We start from the raw sequence: 19,807 nt of genomic DNA, 5'->3' as shown, positions 1-19,807 counted from the left end.
ATGATTGATAGTAAGTCGTTTGCCTTCTGTGACTATAAATTATCTCGTTAAGGTAAATTACTTTAAATATAGAAAAATGAACTTTTTACCATAGATATAGATTAAAAAGGAAAGTGAGCCACATAGTAAAATTGAAGAATGTTGAAAGAAACAAGAAAATACACCGCAATTATTCATTTCTTTCATGCCCCTTTAATTGTTGATCTTCCTGCAATTCTTCCTGATTTCTCCCCTGAAACCCGTTAAAGGTGAAATATTTCCCATCTTAACCATAGACTTTGCGAAATGCTCAAAGAAAAGCTCATTGTTCTCTGCATATTGTTTCACAAGTGCTAGTGATTCTTGATTCTTAGTAACAAGAACTTGATCTGAGTTCAATAGTCCCTTTGAAGCCAACAAGTTCTTAAAGTAGCTATTGTCAAATTTTATCGGGGAGACGAAATCCATGAAAAATAAGGTTTGGTCACCACCAGATCTTGGACACCTAACGCGCAATTGGGCAGCATATGATTGTTCCAGTGTATAGTCTGGTAAACTGTTTCCTGACTGATTGTAAAGTCTCTGCCTAAAGCTGGTGCATCTTGCATTTCCAATTGTGTGGCTCCCTGTACAACAAAAATTTGGCATTAATTGAGTGACAACTTGTTTACAAGTCATGTTAAAGGATATATAGTGCTCAAAAGGACATGTTAATATGTTGTCAGTGCATATAAGTTGAATTCGTTAACGTCTATGTCCTCTTGGAAAACAAAAGAGAGAAAGTTTTACCAGATAAAGCTACAAGATCAACAATATCAAGCCCCTTCAACTTGAATTTAGTAAGAATGGTATTAAAAGTGTTGTTTGGAGCAGGGATATTATAGTTGGAGCCACTTAAACTGGCACCTCTAGAGTCTTTTCTTCCTAATGGTACCTCCCAGTTTGGTCCACCAGCCTGCATATACAAAAATGAAAAATGTGAGGAGTTGCTCAGATGGTTAGCATCCTTCAATACTTCCAACCTTATTGTGAGTTCGAGTCATCAAGCAAGGGAGACAAAGGTGGGAGCTCATGGGGGAGGAGTTAAAAAAAATGTACTTTTACATGATAGCTATTCAACTTACTAAAACTGTTGAATCCCTTGCAGCTAGTGCCAATATGTCTGCACATGATACAGTTTGAGGGCACTCCTTCTCCAACGTCTTCTTAATTTCATCAATGACTTCAAATCCACGAACCGAATTCCTGTTGGGATTTGATCTTTTCTCACTAATTATGGTTCCACTGTTGTCAAGGAGCAGAGATGCATCACACCCCTACATGAAAGATTGAAAATAAGAGTTAGTCATAACTCAGAGGCGAAGAAGGTACATGGTCTGAAGGAGTTCAATTGAATTCTCTTTGTCGGGAAAGACATTGTTTGATTTGACACAAAATTTCCTCTATCCTAATTTATGTGACACCGTTTGATTTGACACAAAATTTAAGAAAGAAAGACATATTTTTGAAATTTATTGTCTAAAACTAACCTTAGATAGTTGTGTCACAGCAGTTGGGATCGGAGGGAGTACGTAAAATAGGGTGTGATATAATTACATTAGAACCTTACCTTGACAAAGCAATCGTGGAAATGCAGCCTCAGCAAAGAAGCAGCCATTCGAGCCTCTTTTGCTACGGCCTTGGCAACAATAGACTTGACTATTTGTTTAGCTTGGGGACATGACCGGTCATAAAATTGTGGGAATAGATAACCACCATAAGTCTTAGAAGACAAACAAATTGGTGCAAAAGCAAGGAGAACAATAACCATGAAGAAGAAAATTGATTGAGCCATAATGAAAAGTATTTAGTTAAGGACTTAATTAATTTGAGAATGTAATCATAAAAGTTATGGCTTGTGTTGATGAAATTGATCCATATATATAGTTTTCAATGAATGAATGGAGTGTTTGTTACAAATGGAGTTGGTAGCTTATTAGTTATGAAAATAGTATTAGTTTTTCACAAAGTGAAGCAGAGACATGTTCTTTACCAAGTACAATACCATGATTGATTTGGTTGGCAATTGAGAATTGACATTCAACTTTGTGAGATTTTAAATCATTCTTAATGCATTACAAATGATTCATTATAACTTCTTCCATTACTAATAGCTTAATTTGCTATATTTTTAAACCTTTGTAAAGTTGATCAAGGATACCAGCTCCATTTAAGTTCTTAAACAAAATGAAAATAAAAATTAATGAAAGCTATTTTAATTGAAATGCTTCTTAAAATAAATAGTTTTTAGCCGATTTACCAAACATATCGGTGAATGACAGAGAAAAGACAAATAATGTGCATGAATTGGCCTAGTCGTCCCCCAACCAAAATCCAAATATATTGTAGCTATCAAGGGTAAACCTTTAATCCAAAGGTTAAATGCAATCTGAATATTCATTTGGGTTATAATCCAAATGAATATAACCTCCGCTATTGTTGATTTCTTTTTCTTTGCAATAATTACTCCAAAGAGATCTAATTAATGTAATAATATAAGGAAGATTCAATTTATCATTAAAATTTTGCTTACTGAAATCAAATGAGGAATATACGTATCAATTAAAGGGGGGAAAGGAACAACAGAAAATATTCATGGAAAAAACAGAAATGAAGATGTTTAAAGTGAAACTAATGAGCGAAACAACAGGTAATGCTCCATACTGGCAACTTTGTCTGTCTTTCTTGGTTTCTTGTGTCTATAAATTATCTCATACTAGCTGGAGTTTGGCTAGCTCGCTTCACGTTCTTCTCGTGTTTGAAGGATAGCTGGAAGAGGTGCTGTAATTTTGATAAGCTGCAAGATGAAGTACTGTCAACAAGTTTACTTTGAATTGAGATATCTAGCAAGGTAACCTTGTTTAAATGTTTAGAAAAAACAATTCAACTGTCAAACATGATCCTCTTTGTATATTAACCAAAACTGAACTTGTCCCAGCCCAAATCTCAAGCATCGAAAGCTTGGAAACATTCAATCAATATAGTTCTATAGTAAGACCAAGGGAAACTGATGAGTACATGCTTAAGGTTTGTAGAGTCGAGACCCATCCTGCCTTAAACATCACGTTCAAGGTAGTAAGGTCCCATTTGGTAAAGTCAGTGCTGCAACCTGATAAAGGTATAGAGTGATAACAGCGATAAAGTAATCTAACAGTTTAAACTGTCAGCAACACTGTTTCATCAAAACAAGCATTTCAGATGAATACTCCTCTGATTCATTACTGTAAAACTGCAAATGACTAATAATAGAATCACCAGGGATGTAAATATGCAAATGTCGCATTGAAATTATTGAATTTTGTTAGATCGGTAACATCTAAATTACTGGTTTCTAAAACAATACTAAGAAAAACAACTAACCTCATTTGTGATTGGGTGAATAAGACCTATTTGATGTGCATGCAGGTTATATCCACAGTCTCCAGGAACAGGATTCTCTGGTCTTTGATAGCCTCTAATAAGAAAGTAAAGCCAACTAAAATCAGATCATGATATTAGCAGCAGACAAAGCTATTGTTCTTGTTTAAAGTGATTAGATAGAATAAACTACTTTCTGTTTCAATTTTAAGTAATTTGACTATCTTCGCAATTAACATGAAGGATAAAGCTTTATTTGGTCCAAAATAGGCATAATGTATAAACTATTGTAACTGTCATGATAAAGGTCACTGTTGATAAGTACTTTTTCGCTTAACAGGATAACCAAAGATGTGGAAGAAGGGTAATCCAGATAGCAAATTCAGTTAGTGTTTACTACTAGGACTATCTAATTAAAATGAATACCGACAAATAAAAGTCCAATTTCATACCCATCTTTCTCAAAACTTTCATCCATTAATTCAGGATGAAAGCACTTTGGTTGCCCACCAGATACATAAAGAGGATCACCTGGTAAGATAACAATTATTAATAAATCATAAAAGGAGCAAAACAAGTTTGTAATACTACTTACATGAAAAGAAAAGCTGTCGTAGCATGCTACAGTTATGTTACAAGAGCACTCCTAATTATACACAAAGATTAATCAATTGACATTGGTTAGTTTGATGAGGTATACAAATTATATTTTCCATAACCAATCTCTTTAAACAGACACCCTAGGGTCTATGAATGCAGTACTGTTGCCTAGAAGTTCAGCTTGCACACAGTTACAATTAACTCAGGGATAACAATTCTTAGCCTTGGACTGACCACATTAAACAGGGGAGCATACTCGGTAAAAATCTGAACACGAGATGTTTGATGAGAAATTACATAATGAATGATACAGTAAGGAAGTACTAACTGCTCTTTTTTATGTTAGCAAGTGTTTGTCAACGGAACAAGTATCTAAACCTGCATTTAGATAAGCAAATCATTTTTTCTTGGCTATAACCTAGAGGAAGAAACACATTCCAATGACCCATATTATTTACGTTGTAGAGGGCCTCATGTCGACTTCATCGGAGAGGTCATTGACATTTCTTTAACAAAGCAGATGCATACTCACAGGCATAGTTCAGGACTCATTCTCTTATTGTAACCCAATGTATAGACTTAAGTTCTTCCATCACCTTTTCTCCTTTGCTCGTGCTCTTAAGTAGATACTTACTGATATGCTTTCATAGAACTAAGAACAACAAATGTTTGCAATGCACCATCCAATGTCGAGTACTAGTTGAAACATGGCTGAAGTTGGTGAACTTCGTGTTTCTCTTTTCTTTTGTGCATGTTTCTTTTAGAAGACAAACTGATATTTCCACCTCTATGCTTATATTTAATTCTTTTATGATAGCGAAGGATAGATTATAAAATTTCAGATTTACCAATTAGTGGATATCCAATGAAAGAGAGGTGGATGCGGATTTGGTGTGGCCTTCCAGATTGAATTTCAACCTGTTAATAATGTACAACGTTAAGGAAAGAAAATATAAGGTTCCTTCTCCTGCTCAAGGGTAAGGAAGGTTAAGGAAGGTGGCTATAACATTAAATTTCTTATGTCTTGACTTCTAATACCTGAACCAATGTGCAGTTATTCTCTGAATCTCTTTCCAGAACGCGAACACTGCTCAGAGCTGGCTTCCCTAGAAAAAAAGATCAGAACAGATTAAGCCAACACTAGTGTCCTCTGAAGCACCACATGAATGATAACAACTGAATGAATCTTTTATAAAAAGTTAATCAAGGAAATGTTCGCCTAAAATAAATAAATTTGAAAACCTGAAGGAGAAGCAACATACAACCCTTTAGCAACTCCAGGATATTTAATTGTACCAATTGGTTGCTTGATGACAACCTATCAGTCAAAATTACTTTTAAATTTAAGTAACCTGATGGATTGACTGCCGTAGAATAGACACTCCAACAGAAAAATTGAAACCGGGAGAATAATGTTATGCTATTACCTCATCCATATCCATCACACCACTTACTAGCGCCCGATATATCTTGCAAATCTTCCTCATTGTATTGCACTCTGAGTTGGTGCATCTATACAAGTAAAGTTTAACCATCCGTGACAAAATGATCCACATAAATTTTTTACAAGACAAAATATGTGCTAATTATGGCAGAAAAGTACAGGAAGGGGAACAACATTCAAGAAGCAAATGATGTTTCTGAATTTTCTTTGCGGCTTTAGTAGGCGGTCCACAAGTGCCATTCCAAAAAGTGTTAAAATAAAGTCACCCTCTTCAGATTAGGATTTCATGTTTCTTTAATAACTGCATTTCTTCAGAAGATCAAAACATCAAAAGTTACAAAGCTAATCTCAAGGAAGAATGCAACAGAAAGGATTGGACCTAACGCCAAACTTTTAGTTCTTTACTTACTAACCAACAGCTATCTTCATTATATAACAAATAAGTCAATAAGCATGCAGAAGTAAAGGTGAACTACAAGTGAGATATAGGGAAAATGAAGTCTTTCTACGTTGGTAATATAAATAAAGTCCTTCATACTGGTCCCACTGCTCTTTAATCTGTAAGAACTTGGTTTTCTCTCCTTTTGGGGGTTTATAAATGGAGTGGGCATGATTTTGTAAAGATGGAAAACTGTGTAATCAACATTAACAACATACCCAGTGTGTTCCCACAAGTACGGTCTGGTTTAGGCTTGGAGTACCTTATTTGCTCCCTCTTCTCCTTTTCGATATTATCATTATTATTTTATTATTTCTTATTCTTCAACTTTATCACTACTTTGTTCTTTTGCTTTGGTTATCTTTCTATTTTTACTATAAATATTTTCTTAGTATTTCCATCCGAGCTTCTTTCACCTTGTATTTATTAAACCTATTTTGAAATGTTTTTGTTGAGCCAAGGGTTTATTGGAAATAGCTTCTCTACCTCACAAGGTAGGGATAACATCTGCGTACGCTCTACCCTCCTCAGACCCATTTGCCTACAAAATATTGTCCAAACAAAAGAAAATAAAGAAACTAATTAACCTCAGTATGTTGGAAACAATTAATGGAAGTATGAGGTTAATAAGTGAATGGTACTAATAGAAAAAAATGAATGGTAGAACTAAAACACCAAAATACTCAAACACTTGAAATCACTAAACAATTGACCCTTGTATAAGTATAGAGTAAGCTGAGTTTTCTCTCTAGAACTTCAATTAGGGGGGACAATTTCCGAGCTGCTATAGGCATTTAAACAGGAGTTTTTTGATTAAGCATGATGAAAAACCGAAGAATTTGGACAATCAGATGTTTAGCAATGTGGTGGCATATCCAACATTAATCAAGAGAGAATTTGGCATGCCAAATTAACAAATGTTTTTTAGAACAAAAATAACATTAATAAGACAACTTGAGCATGAGTGTCTGACACTCGAGCATAGACAGTAAGCTGTCAATATTGTATTATCATAGTGATGCTCTTAGCATCTTACTGATATTAACAATAGCAGCATAAGTATGTAAGGAAAAATATGGCATGTCTAAGTGGTGAAGCAAATTCAACATACTTGTCTTCAACAACTGACGTCCCCTCAGCAAAATATGCTGCAAGGCGAGATTTACAAAGCTTTGTTTTTGCACAGAGCAGTATTCCTGGAACATTCCATAAAAGAATCAACAATGTTCTTTCTTACTTGATTTCAGAAGAACAGAAAAAGGAATTCAAAACTGTTACATGAAATTTTTATAATATTAGATAGTGCGAATAGTTCTAGTAAAAACCTATTCTGCATGATGACTCAATTTTGTATTCGATTTTTTCCAGAATTGGTTATATTTCTGTTTCCACTGCAGAAAGGAGGTGAAAGATAGCTACAATTAAAATATTTTATTATATTTACGTCTAGTAATTTTGTTTATTAATTCAAATTATAAAATTCTCTACTACCATTTACGACAGGTTTATGTAATTCTGTTCTTTTTAAATAAAGGGACACGACATTAAATGAAAGATTACTCATCTTACAAATTATACTTGGAGCAAAAATTCATTCTTTGCTATCAGTGTACTTGGAGCAGAAATTCATGTATGGATGTACCTAGATAACTCACCTGATGTACCCCTTCCTAGGCGATGGACTGGGACTGGATGTGTTTTTTGACAACCTGATGAAGTGGTTGTCGGCTTGCATGCATGCCACTGGAGTTGCGTCAAGACGGTCCGTTGCTGGTATAACCCTCCAGGAAGAACTTGCAAACCAGAAGGTTTATTTACAACAATCTGAAAATACATACCATGAATATACCTTTGGCCCATAAGGGATAGTGTGAAAAATTCTCTACCAGCTATGCTACATTATGCTCTTTCTTTCTTATATATATATATATATACACACACACACACACACATACACATACATACATTATACATGCATACATATAAATACTCCATTTTCTTTATACATCCACTCATAAGACTTCCAACCGCAAGGCTTCTTTACTTTAACTAGTCCCAATTTAAAATTTGCATTCAAGATCAGAATTGGGCCTGTAGAAAAAGATCTATGAGTTTACAACAACTATGCCTCACTTTCAAACAAGTTGGGTGACTATATAGATCCTTTATATCCAATCCATTCATTTGGGTTTATTCTAATACTGGAATTTGCCTATAGATTATCTAAAGGGATTCTCTAAATATCGCATTTATCCCTACAGTGACATACAAATCTCTAACCAAACCAAAAAGACTCCTAGCGAACACCAGTTATAATGTAAGTATAACAACAACGATTAAACCTTTATTCCAAAATCAAATGGTTGCTCCATATAGACTTCTTCCTCAAGATCACAGTGAAGTAAAACATTCTAAATGTCCAACTGATTAAATGGCCTATGGTGAACGATAACCATAGTAGAAAAAGGCGGATAGATGCTATTTAGCCATGGGTGAGAAAGTATCCCTGTAATCCAGCCCAAATATTTGAGTATACCTTTTTTGGCAAAACTGAATCTGAAATAGAGAGAACACTATTGAAAAACTCATATCTATTAAATAATCTACCGGAGACAGTGCAACGCGGTCGCCGAAAAGTGCTTGAAATCTGGTATTAAATATATGGATCTCCTCGGAATAAATAGATTAGTCGATATTGAACAAGAAAATTGCCGTAAAACTGGTCGAAACAGGCTCATGCACCAGCGCGCATGGGGGCATGAGGGATCCACAACCGGCGACACGGGTTGGCCTTTGGTCACCGGAGGTTACTAGACCTTGTGGTAGTATTGGATTTTGCAAATAGTTGTGAGTAGCAACCGAAATTTGCACAGTGATTGCTGATTTCGATGGAATGATGCACAGCGATACTTTTCGAAAAAATGGTCGAAAAGAGACTCACGCGTGCGATGCGTGGTGTAGATCTCGCTGGAGAAGGCTGCTTTCGACAACGCGTGGCAGCGTGAGGAAGGTTTTCTGCCGGTATAATTTTGTAACTTATGGTCGCGAGAGGCTGGGGACCCCCTGGTGTTGGTTTTCATACAACACTGACGAAAACAAGATTTTGCGAAAGATAAAAAGAAAAGCAATAAAGTTTGAGAACCACAGAATCTACCAATGTGGTTTCTTTAAGTTTTGCCTATTAACCCAAGTTCTCTTAGAAAACTTCTTGACAAGATGGGTAGCCGGTAGCCAACAGGTGTTTTATCACAAATAGAAGGAAACTGGTTTTATCTTATCTTGTTTATTTATTTTTATTATTATTTATTTTGGGAAGGATGGAGCTACTACAAAGATTTCGGTCTTTTACTTTAAGGTTGGTTATGACTGGAAAGAAATGTCATCATTTTCTCCTTCATGTAGGCATTTGAATTGCTCAATCCCAATATGCATCTAGATGTCTTTAACTTTTCCATTGATCACCTGTGTACTCAAGTCTAGTTTCCTCTCTCTTAAGAGTCGGGACATCACTAAGATGTGGTCATTGATCTTTCCTCATGAATTTCCCAGTTTTCCTCTATCGCATAAATAAAGTATAAACATTGATAACAAAAATAACCTCAGATTTAATTTACCAAGTAGTCATCTTGAAATAGTACTTCTAGCAAGTAAGGTGCATCAGGTTCTCTCCAAGGAAGGCGATGATATACTAATTCAGCACCTGCTCTGCACATCCAAAAACTACACTTCAGATATTATTTCACCCAACATATGTAGGCTAAATCTTGCAAAAAAAAAACAAATCATTATACAGATGTGACCTGAGTTCAGTATCTGGTAAGATAACAACTTTACCATCAATTGTTATCTGCAATAATTAAACATGACCAAGCTTCATTCATAATCCCAAGATACTCCATGTGCATTAAACACCAAATTTAACCATTTCCTTGACGAACTAACCTGTTTATTTTGAATTCTCTGCAACCAACTGTTCAACAGTTTAATATCTGAATCTTCAATAACACAAGCAAAAAAAATAAAAAGAAGTTTTGCACAAAGGATTGGAAGCTTACCCTTGTAAAGGAGCTGAATTTTTGTACTTTCTAAAGTAGAATTCGATCAACATAAGACCTATTGATTTTGCAAGAAGTCTACAATTAATAAAAAGTTTATCGGAAAAATGAGTTTATTTATGTAAACACAGACCAGCATCGGTGGGTCGGACGATGTCATGGTAGGTTAATCCCTCATTAAGTTCTGGCCACGACACTCCAAAGTATGCCGTCACCACTGCAAGCTCTGCTTTTTCTGACATTCGTAACTCGGAGTAGGGAAAATATCGCCGGAAGCAACTTCCTGAAACGCTATTGTCAACAAATTATCATATTCTAATATTGTATCCTCGAACTTATATACAAACCAAAGGTTAAAAACTAATTGATGAATATTGTTATAGAAAATACGTCCTAAAAGGAAAACATTGTCTATTCAATAAAAGTAAATAATATTGTTTCAAATTTTCTTGTTTGATTTAAATTTACCAAAGTGTTCCCACATCACCTTCCACACACGACTTTTTTCACTTTAGAATCAACTTCAAAAGGGAGAGAAGTAGAAAATGACAGTTAATAGGTTAAAATTTCCAACCAAAGGGACTTAGATGGCCAAAATATAACACAGTTACTTATGTTTCTTTGTTCTTCAGGCTCCTTTTGTATGTTCTAGCTCCTGATCAAAGGGAATAACGGAAAGTGACAGCAACGGTTGTTATGAATCTGTGGTGTAACAGTGCCTTTGTGTTACTTGGAATTTCCTTTTTCCTTGTATTTGTTCTGGGTTTTGGCCTATGTTGCTTGGACTCTTCAAAATTGTGGGCGTTAAATCCTCAAAAAGTAGTCTATATTTGGAGTATTTGACATGAGTGTGGCATCATTTTTGGAGAGTCCGAGCAACATAGGGTTGGCTGAATGCATGAGCAATAAAAGTAAATAATATTGTTTCAAATTTTCTTGTTTGATTTAAAATTACCTAAGTGTTCCCACATCACCTTCCACACACGACTTTTTTCACTTTAGAATCAACTTCAAAAGGGAGAGAAGTAGAAAATGACAGTTAATAGGTTAAAATTTCCAACCAAAGGGACTTAGATGGCCAAAATATAACACAGTTACTTATGTTTCTTTGTTCTTCAGGCTCCTTTTGTATGTTCTAGCTCCTGATCAAAGGGAATAACGGAAAGTGACAGCAACGGTTGTTATGAATCTGTGGTGTAACAGTGCCTTTGTGTTACTTGGAATTTCCTTTTTCCTTGTATTTGTTCTGGGTTTTGGCCTATGTTGCTTGGACTCTTCAAAATTGTGGGCGTTAAATCCTCAAAAAGTAGTCTATATTTGGAGTATTTGACATGAGTGTGGCATCATTTTTGGAGAGTCCGAGCAACATAGGGTTGGCTGAATGCATGAGGATTTTGTTTATTGACTTCTAAATTAGTTTATCAAATCTAGAGAAGTTACTTTTAGTTGGCTGCTGCAGCTCTTTTATCTCTTGATCTTCCTAATTAAAGCTTCAGGCAGCAGTATCACTTTTGTTCCTGAGACTCTTGAAGAGAAATTTGGTCTTAAAGGCATCAAATTTTCAGATGCAGGGACAGTTGAGCTGACTGTTAGAAATGGAAGTTCAGTGAAGCTACAATACCCAATGCACACGTCACTTCTTATAAGCCTAAAGTTTATTGGAAAGATGATGGCTTGAGGAAGTTCTTTACACCCTTCCTCCTTCCAGAGGTGACATTGGTTTGGTAATCAATGAAATCTCGGAGCCTAATCCAAAAGGACCAGCACCAATGGCAAAGACAACAACCCACCTTCTGACCAGTGGACTGTCACAGATGTTGACTCTGACTTTATTGATGCTCTCCAGGTATATGGCACCATGTCAGTTATTTATTTAGAGCAATAAATGGAACAACTTTCTGAATACGCCTGTTCCAGATTATCTAAGATAAGATTGGAATGGTAGATTAGCAATAAGCATACATGATTAAATGATTGAACAAGGCCTAACCATTATCTCTATTCAAAGACACTTAATTGTTATCAATAACAGCAAGTGTTTTAGGCAAAAATAGAGAATTGTGTTGTGTTGAATTTCTTGATCCTTTAATTATCTTTCTCCTCAACAACTAGATTTATTTGTGTAGTGTTTTAGACATGATTTCAATCGTAATTGCATTTATCTCTTCTCGAGTATATGAACCACCATACAACTGAACAAGAGACAAAATGTTAAGTTCATAAATGGGAAGCAGAAAAGAGAATCAAGTAACGACTGGTTCAATAGCATTTAACAACCAATAGAGCTGAAAAGCTGCAAAATATCTACGAAACAAGACTCAGCAATTTGTTTTCTCTACTCTGTTTTCAACATTCAAAATTTTCACTCACTCTTTTTATCCTCCATTTTCTATCTCAACTCAGCATTGCCAAGTAGAGTCATTTCGAGCAGAGCACAGAAACAAGTCCAGGCAGAAACCCTAGGCCAAGACGACGACTTATCAGAGTCAAATAAGAAATCCGGGAACTGGAAGAACCACAGTTCAAAACTACACCTCAAGTAGCTGAGAAAATTGGTGATTATAGAACCAAAATTCAAAACTATTCTCAAAATCCATCAATATACCAAAACAAAAACTAATCTTAAATCATATACATACAAAAGAAATCATGATAGCTAGAATCAGTGAAGTAAAACACACAAATAAGTCGAGAAAATAAATTCAAAATACACCAGACGAAAGAAAATATAAATTACAATTTGAAGAGCAAAATCAAAGAATCAGAAAAATCAAATAGAGCTTACATCAGTAGATTCGTATCCCAAAACTCGAAGAAATCAACAAATTTCTGGCTAAAATGTTAAACTCAAACTCAAATTCAAATTCTACCAGCTGACAAATAATGTCAAAAAATTCAACAAAACCTTAAGAAAAAATCAGAACAACCGAGTATAGTTGGCTATTAGTGAAAAGGGTATTTTCGTAAAAACATGTATTTTGGTAAAAAGGAAATTAGTGAAAAGGAGAAAAATCATCTATTTCTGGCGTTATTATTTATTTTAAAAAAAAAAAAAAAAACAGTAGATGTTAGGACCCAGCAAGTTTAATAAACATTAATGGAGCCTAATGTAACTCCATAGTTTTTACTCTCTCCATTTCAAATTAATTAAATTATTGAGATGTTTCAACATCATTTAAGAAAAGAAGATTAAGACATAAATTAGGTTTAATTTTCTATTTTTATCCTTATTAATTATTATCAAAATTATAATTAAAATAACTAAACATTAATTAATAACTAATTTCAATACTACTAACTAATGAAGGGTAAAATTGGAAAAACATTTTAAAAGTAGTCTTGAAAATTGAACAATTAAGTTAATTTGAAAAATGAAAAATGTGTCAACAATTCAATTAATATGAAATGAAGGGAGTAGTATAATTTTGTGGATCATAGGAATCCACAATTCTACAAATTCAGCTTCTTCTTCTTTTTAAGTACATCTTTCAATTATAGTGTGTAATAAAATGAAAATTAACTTTTTTTTAATATCAATGTATATAATGTTGAATCCCTCATACTAGAGGGAAAGTAGTGGCAAAGGTGGCTAAAAAATGATATGAATCACATGTATGGCAATTGGCATCCTTGTGTCCACTATTTTAAAAAAATTGTGAAATTTGTTTTATTGATTTTTCTCTAAATAACCCGTATCTAGTATGATTTTAATCCGTCCTCAAATAGGATTAGCAATAAATTGTTGTGGATTAGTTATAACACTTCATAAGAATTTAAATCATTCACAATGAATTACAAATTATTGATTGTAACTTAATAGCTTAATTAGCTATATTTTTATAACCTTTGTAAAGTTGATCAAGAATATCAGGAAATAAAATAAATAAAAGTAATCTTAACAAAAATATTTCTTAAAAATAAATAGTTTTTAGTTGTTTGACCAAACAAGCTCTTCGTAATAAAATTATTCTGGATTAAAAAAAAATAAAGACTAATTAAAATTCTTTGTATAATTAAAGTAAATATAATGTGCCATGAAGCGCCTCCTAACCAAACTCCATATATTTTGTAGCTATCAAGGGTAAATATTTAATCAAAAGTTATAACACTAATTTATGATAGAATGACATGCATGATTTGGTTAACAACACATCCATTTGCTTTGGGGTGAAATGATGTGGATTCATTAAAATATAAAAAGTACTCAAAATCTCAATGTTGGAGCAGAAGCACCTGCTCTCTTTTATATTTATGCTATGTAATATTATACTATATATTCTTCCACCAGCAAAAGATCAACAGATTCATATTTATGCCCAATTTTTTCTTTACTAGAACACTGACAATGTGGCTGAAGACAATTGTTTCTCCATTTTCTCATCATTAACCAACTGTCCTTTTGCAACATATTTGCAGCAAAGCTGACAATGTAGAACAAGTTGTTCAAGCAAAATTATGAACTCTAAGCTCTGGAATGAATGGGACAACATGCCATTTGGAACCCAAGAAATTGCTTTTCAAATTGGCTGAACATTGACAAGAAGGGATGTGATAAACATTAATCGTCTATTTGATATCAACAACACACCAGTGTAATCCCACAAGTGAAATTTAGGGAGGGTAGAACGACCATATTGAATTTGTCCATTTAACACTTCTTCAGTTGCCTTTGATTTATGCTACGCAGTAAAACTTCCCCTTTTCAAAACGAGTTTAATTACTCTGGCGCTCTACAACATTTCATGCACCAATCATCTGCCAAAACAGTCTTTTGCAAGGAAGTACTAAAGACAATTAAGACGATCCAGCCATATGCACAATGAAACCAAGTTTCAGCCTGAGACGTGAAAGAATTTAAGAGAGACAGTAGACGGTAAAATGAACGATGAATCGCTCTTTGCTGAGAGCTGTGGAACAAAGGCAGACTGCAGATGGTAAAAATGTGCATAGAAATATATTACAGGGCCAGAAGATATCAATTTTGTAGGCAGAGTTGGTAGTATTTCAATCATCAAGCAACTATTTTTTTTCTTAAAACCTGGGCAAACTAGAGTTTAACCAGACAACTTTTTGTTTTCCTTCATATCTGAACTGATAGTTATAAAACACAAGTATGTTTTCAACTTGCACATGAAATTAAAAAAGAAGTAACAAATTACCAAAAGCCTCAAAGCTGTCGATCACATTCGAGTTTTGAGAGTTTATTTCAAGATCAATGTTGCTTTGTTTCAGCTCTACTCGGATCACCATTTGTTTTGTAGACATAACCACTACCTCGTGGAGTTAGAGAGGCTGTTTTCGAAAGACTCTTGGCTCAAGTGCATCAGGCCAAAATAAAGCATAACAGTTAATAAGAAAAGCAATGTAAAGTCTACAATAAAGAACAATAACCGCAGCAAAATAGTGTGATACTTGAAATACAATAAACTACTCAATGATAGAAAGCTCCGTTAAATCCTTGGTTCATAATCAGACACCGCGTTATAGGGTTTATGATGACTTTGGCCGGGAAATATCACTTCCTGACAATATCTGCTTTGTATTTGGTGAGGAAGTATCAGTTCCCGCCTTTGTATGCATTGTATTTGGATTTGTGAACCATGTCGTATACAGAAATTTCTTCTGGGGCCCTACATGATTGCATATAAGCTTAAGCTTTTGTCTTTCCCTCATCCATCTTAAAACTATCTTCATGTGCCCTTTGCTTGTCAAGCCTCTCAAGCCAACATCCTGGAGTTTTACAGGGAAAAACAGTTAGCAAAGAACAGCCTAGAGTTCTCAGAGTTAAGTACCAAGGGTTCATGAGAAATAGAAAAAAAGGTATACTCTGTACTCGGAAAAAGTACAGTAGCTGAAAAAGAAAGACTCAAATTTCCACCACAAATAGAAAGGAGAAAAAAACACCTGTTATTTGTTATATAGCAACTAATTGTTCTTGATATGGTGAATTAGATGCTAGGGATATTCCTTAAACTCAACGGTCAACTTGCTCTTTGCATGCAGCATATATTTCCAACACCTAGAAGACTTTGCAACAGCCCGCAATTTGTCAAGTTCATTTCACAAAGGATGATAAAATACAAGGCTGGAGATGCTTAGAGAAGAATGAATCTTAAAGAAAACAAGGGTAACAGATGACAAGATGAGCTGCTGAGGCCTCCAAAGAGACTTGTGAAGCTGCTAAGATCTGGTGTTGCTTAAGAGATCAAGAGCATGAGAGTCTGTGAAGTCTATACCTATTAGCAACAAAGTCACCGCTCAAACTATCAAAGATAAGAGAATGATGTAGAACTAAAGTCAAACATCATTGTGCATAGGAGCACCATGGAAGAAAACATAATTTCTATGCTTTTCCAAACTTCATAAACTTGAAAGAAAAAAAAAGAGGAGAATATTGAAGCATCTTTCAAGCATAACTTTGTGTGCGTCGATTTCAGATGAAAAAGTTCAAGCTGATACATGAACCTGTTTAGCTTGCTTAAGCATAAATCAACTGTTGCAAATTAAGAACTGGACCTCAACAATCAACTTATTGATTTCATCCGTTAAAATATATGCCATATCACTACAGTTTTCAATACAATCATCCATCAAAAAGCCTAGTGTCAACCCTTTGGAAAGAGGCATTGGAAAAATACTATTTGAACTATTATACTGATTGACAATTGTTCATTAATTTCAATTCTACCCAGAGGCAATCAAGTTTTTGCAAAAGCTGTAGTTTTGTTAATATCCCAACAATTCTCCCAAACACACATCAGATGTATAGAAAAAGTAAATCAATCTGAAAAATGAAAAGATTAGAGAAAAGGGTAAAAAAGGAAAAACTTTTCATTTATTTCAGTTCATTCAACACTGTACCAAAGTCCATTTCTTTTTCAGCACCCAGCAGTTCCAGAATCTAAGATTACCAGTGAGGCAACAAATCAACTAAATCTCAATCCAAAACTAACTATATGAATGATTCAAATGTATTCACTCTACGATTCAATTTTTTTATAGAATGGTGAATTGGAATTAGAGAATGTAGAGAGGTACCTTTACACGATCCCAGGTTTCGGCAATATTGAGAGGTCCATGCTCCTTGACGATATCGAAGATGGTTCTGGTGATGGTTTGTGTCTGCTCGGGTGGAGTTTTAAGCTTAATGGGTTTCATCTTTGGTTTTGGTTTCCTCCCTACCAACCTTATCGCTGTCGCAAACATCCTTCCTTCAATCTCTCTGGCTATGGCGTAAACCCTTTTGCTGTTTCAGAACCCAGTTTTAATCCCACTTCATAAGCCCTAAATTGTTGAAATTTAATGACAGTTTTACCCTCATTTATGTGTTACCACATTCCCCAAATTTTAGTTGAGACTTGAGAGTATAAAGGACGAATTCCACCACGAGAAGTATTCACTAATCATGAAAATCTGAAATAATTCTATTTTGTCTTCTTTTTCTTTTCTTTTTTTACTTTTACTATATTCTTTTGTTTTTAAATTTTACCTTAAATTTTTTATTTTTATAAAAATGATCCCATTTTAATTATATTTCATGTTTAAAAGTTTAAATCATTTTTTTTTTGGCAAAGTACACTCAAATAATTATATATATTATTTATATAAAAAAGTAAAATCAAATACAGTTTCAATTTAAAAAAAAAAAAAAATTGTAATAATATATAGTAGCTCATATATAGATCAAATATATGATATTATAACTATCTATTTGAGATACTATTCTTTTAGAGCATGTTTGGTTGCAGTCATGTACAAAAAAATAAAAATTGACAGATGAATGCTGATTTTTTAAAATAATAAGAATTTCTTTTTAATAGTTTCTAATGCAATTTTGTGTGAAATGTACCTGACAAAAGTCTATTGGACTATAACGTTTTTAGTATTTGTTATTAGCAATGAACAAGAGTTTTTTTTGTATTGAAGATCGATTCTTTTTACTCGTACTGGAGTTGAATTAAAAATTAGAAAAATGATTATTTAAAATAAAACATGTGATGTTATTTAATTAAACATTTTATATGTTTATCAACACATTAATTAAATAATTTATATTGAATAATGGTACACAAACAATGGATTGATGGATTAAAATAAAACAAAATTACGATAAAATGCGGAGTAATTTATTTTAGGAAAAATTCGAGGGGTTGTTTATGCATCTGGCCTACTATTAATTAGTATAACTATATTAGTTTGACCGGCTTAAATCGTGGTTACTCATGCACATATATATTGCCAAATGTTTGTGCTAGATTGGACTCATGTAGTAACCTAATTTATGTTCCTTGAGATTACGAAAAGTTACAAATCAGAATCTCTAGCAAGGAGCAATAACGTTATATCAAAATTTAGATTTTGAATTCAAATTGTATGTATTTTTGAACGCTCTCAAAGAGATCAAGAAAGTATCACATATAAATATAAAAACGAAATATTTATTTTGAAGACAACATTATACACACACAATCATACATAAACATAGAGGCGCGCGACATGAATGCCATCCATGCGTAGGCGCATATGGAAGCGCGCGGGGCATGGGCGCAAGAAGTGGGAAAACCATGCTTTATGACTATATATATAATATAATATATATCACTCAATCGACCTCAACAACATATGACGTTCACTCGAGGGTAAAAAAAAAGGGTAGACTTGTTAATAGTTTCAATGCATGCCAGGGATCTTGTCCATCATTCCTTTCTTATCGTCTCCTTCATTTTCAACTGCTGCAGTAGTAGTTGTTTGTGAAGTCTGATCATGACCTATTTCCTTCTTATCGTCATGAGTAGTGCCTCATGCTCCGGTCAACGTCTCCTTAATCTTCTCAGTTATACCCTTCTTCTTCCTCCGACCACCTTCACCATCATCCTCCGACTGCATGCATGCTCATAAAACAAAATCACGTCAAATAATTAATCAAATTTATTGGTACACTACGAGAAGACAAGGACTGACAAAATTTTATAGCTAAATAGTAAAAATTCCGTGCTAATCCAAAGTTAGCTATGGATCAGATTATATGAAAATTCCATTTATTTAGCTACAAAATTCCCTATCGCTAAATTTAGTAGTTAATTTCATATTTCTAGTAGCGTTAATTATAAAGTGAATTAGTAATTTAAAAAGTAAGGTAGTTCATCTGGTGTTTTAAAATACACTAATACTATAAAATACGGTCATTCCTTCGTTTTTTTAACTCGATGCTCAATTTCTAATTAAATTAAAAATGAATTGGAAGAGTAGATCATATATAAAAAAAACTTACAGAGCTACCAGAACGATGAAGCTGTTGTTGTCCCTCATGCTCTTTCTTCATAGTATCATCATGAGTACCGGCGGTAGGGGCAACACCCATAGCACCACCTTGAGTTCCATGTTCACCACTTAGCTGCTGCATTTGGTCTTCGTTAGTAACATGTTGTGCCATTTCTAGTCTCCCTTAACTTTAAAAGAAGAAAATTATATATGTATATTTCAAGGATTTGACGATGGATTGATGAGATAAAAAGAGATTACGTACTATGCCATTTATATAGGGAAAAAGTGAAGGTAGAAGCATGTTCGAGAAATATAGCAGAGTGAGCATACAACATAAGACAAGTGTGATGTTTTGGCTCAAATTCCTCAAACTGCAATACAAAACTAACACTTGGCCGCACCAACTTTACAAAGACAAATTAATTACTCTCACGTCTCCTTTTTAGTTTATTTTTAAAAAAAAAAAATCGACGGAGAAAATATATATTGTCGATATAAAAGATATTTATTGAATCAAAGTCATGAGTGGTATTAGGTAGGTAATTATATGTAAATCCATAAAAAATAAAATACTTCTTCTGTTCTCAAACAATCTATATGATACAATTGAAATTTAAAAAAAAAAAAAAA

The 19,807-nt window shown here is 33.9% G+C and overlaps 4 protein-coding genes across 8 annotated transcripts; all 4 read right to left on the bottom strand.

The window, feature by feature from the left end:
• Positions 1 to 95: 95 nt before the first annotated feature.
• On the bottom strand, positions 96 to 1,908 carry LOC102597303 (peroxidase 72-like). Its single transcript, XM_006346917.2, has 4 exons — positions 1,589 to 1,908; positions 1,104 to 1,295; positions 769 to 934; positions 96 to 605 (listed from the first exon to the last, which is right to left on the bottom strand). The coding sequence occupies exons 1-4, from the start codon at positions 1,811 to 1,813 to the stop codon at positions 193 to 195; spliced, it is 996 nt and encodes a 331-aa protein (XP_006346979.1). The 5' UTR covers positions 1,814 to 1,908; the 3' UTR covers positions 96 to 192.
• Positions 1,909 to 2,528: 620 nt separating this feature from the next.
• LOC102596314 (RNA pseudouridine synthase 5) lies at positions 2,529 to 12,802 on the bottom strand. 5 transcript variants are annotated; one of them, XM_015308619.1, is made up of 16 exons: positions 12,699 to 12,802; positions 12,284 to 12,372; positions 10,047 to 10,196; positions 9,914 to 9,971; positions 9,801 to 9,828; positions 9,659 to 9,705; positions 9,473 to 9,578; positions 7,514 to 7,682; positions 6,970 to 7,054; positions 5,403 to 5,487; positions 5,218 to 5,293; positions 5,014 to 5,081; positions 4,824 to 4,893; positions 3,828 to 3,906; positions 3,379 to 3,472; positions 2,529 to 2,815 (listed from the first exon to the last, which is right to left on the bottom strand). In XM_015308619.1, exons 2-16 carry the CDS (start codon positions 12,297 to 12,299, stop codon positions 2,750 to 2,752), a joined length of 1,197 nt encoding a protein of 398 aa, XP_015164105.1. In that variant the 5' UTR covers positions 12,300 to 12,372; positions 12,699 to 12,802; the 3' UTR covers positions 2,529 to 2,749. The 5 variants fall into 5 exon arrangements, with proteins under 5 accessions (XP_015164105.1, XP_015164106.1, XP_006346975.1 ...); XM_015308620.1 differs by having other exon boundaries at positions 9,473 to 9,563; XM_006346913.2 differs by lacking the exon at positions 12,284 to 12,372 and having other exon boundaries at positions 10,047 to 10,204.
• Positions 12,803 to 15,135: 2,333 nt separating this feature from the next.
• On the bottom strand, positions 15,136 to 17,200 carry LOC102595986 (uncharacterized). Its single transcript, XM_006346912.2, has 2 exons — positions 16,952 to 17,200; positions 15,136 to 15,643 (listed from the first exon to the last, which is right to left on the bottom strand). The coding sequence occupies exons 1-2, from the start codon at positions 17,117 to 17,119 to the stop codon at positions 15,404 to 15,406; spliced, it is 408 nt and encodes a 135-aa protein (XP_006346974.1). The 5' UTR covers positions 17,120 to 17,200; the 3' UTR covers positions 15,136 to 15,403.
• Positions 17,201 to 18,337: 1,137 nt separating this feature from the next.
• On the bottom strand, positions 18,338 to 19,415 carry LOC102595526 (abscisic acid and environmental stress-inducible protein TAS14). Its single transcript, XM_006346911.2, has 2 exons — positions 19,185 to 19,415; positions 18,338 to 18,793 (listed from the first exon to the last, which is right to left on the bottom strand). Exons 1-2 carry the CDS (start codon positions 19,344 to 19,346, stop codon positions 18,713 to 18,715), a joined length of 243 nt encoding a protein of 80 aa, XP_006346973.1. The 5' UTR covers positions 19,347 to 19,415; the 3' UTR covers positions 18,338 to 18,712.
• Positions 19,416 to 19,807: the final 392 nt, after the last annotated feature.

Source organism: Solanum tuberosum, unplaced genomic scaffold, assembly GCF_000226075.1.
Source record: "Solanum tuberosum cultivar DM 1-3 516 R44 unplaced genomic scaffold, SolTub_3.0 scf00085, whole genome shotgun sequence".
Lineage (NCBI taxonomy): Eukaryota > Viridiplantae > Streptophyta > Magnoliopsida > Solanales > Solanaceae > Solanum > Solanum tuberosum.
Note: the sequence above shows the minus strand (reverse complement) of the source record. Positions and strands in the feature narration are given on the sequence as shown.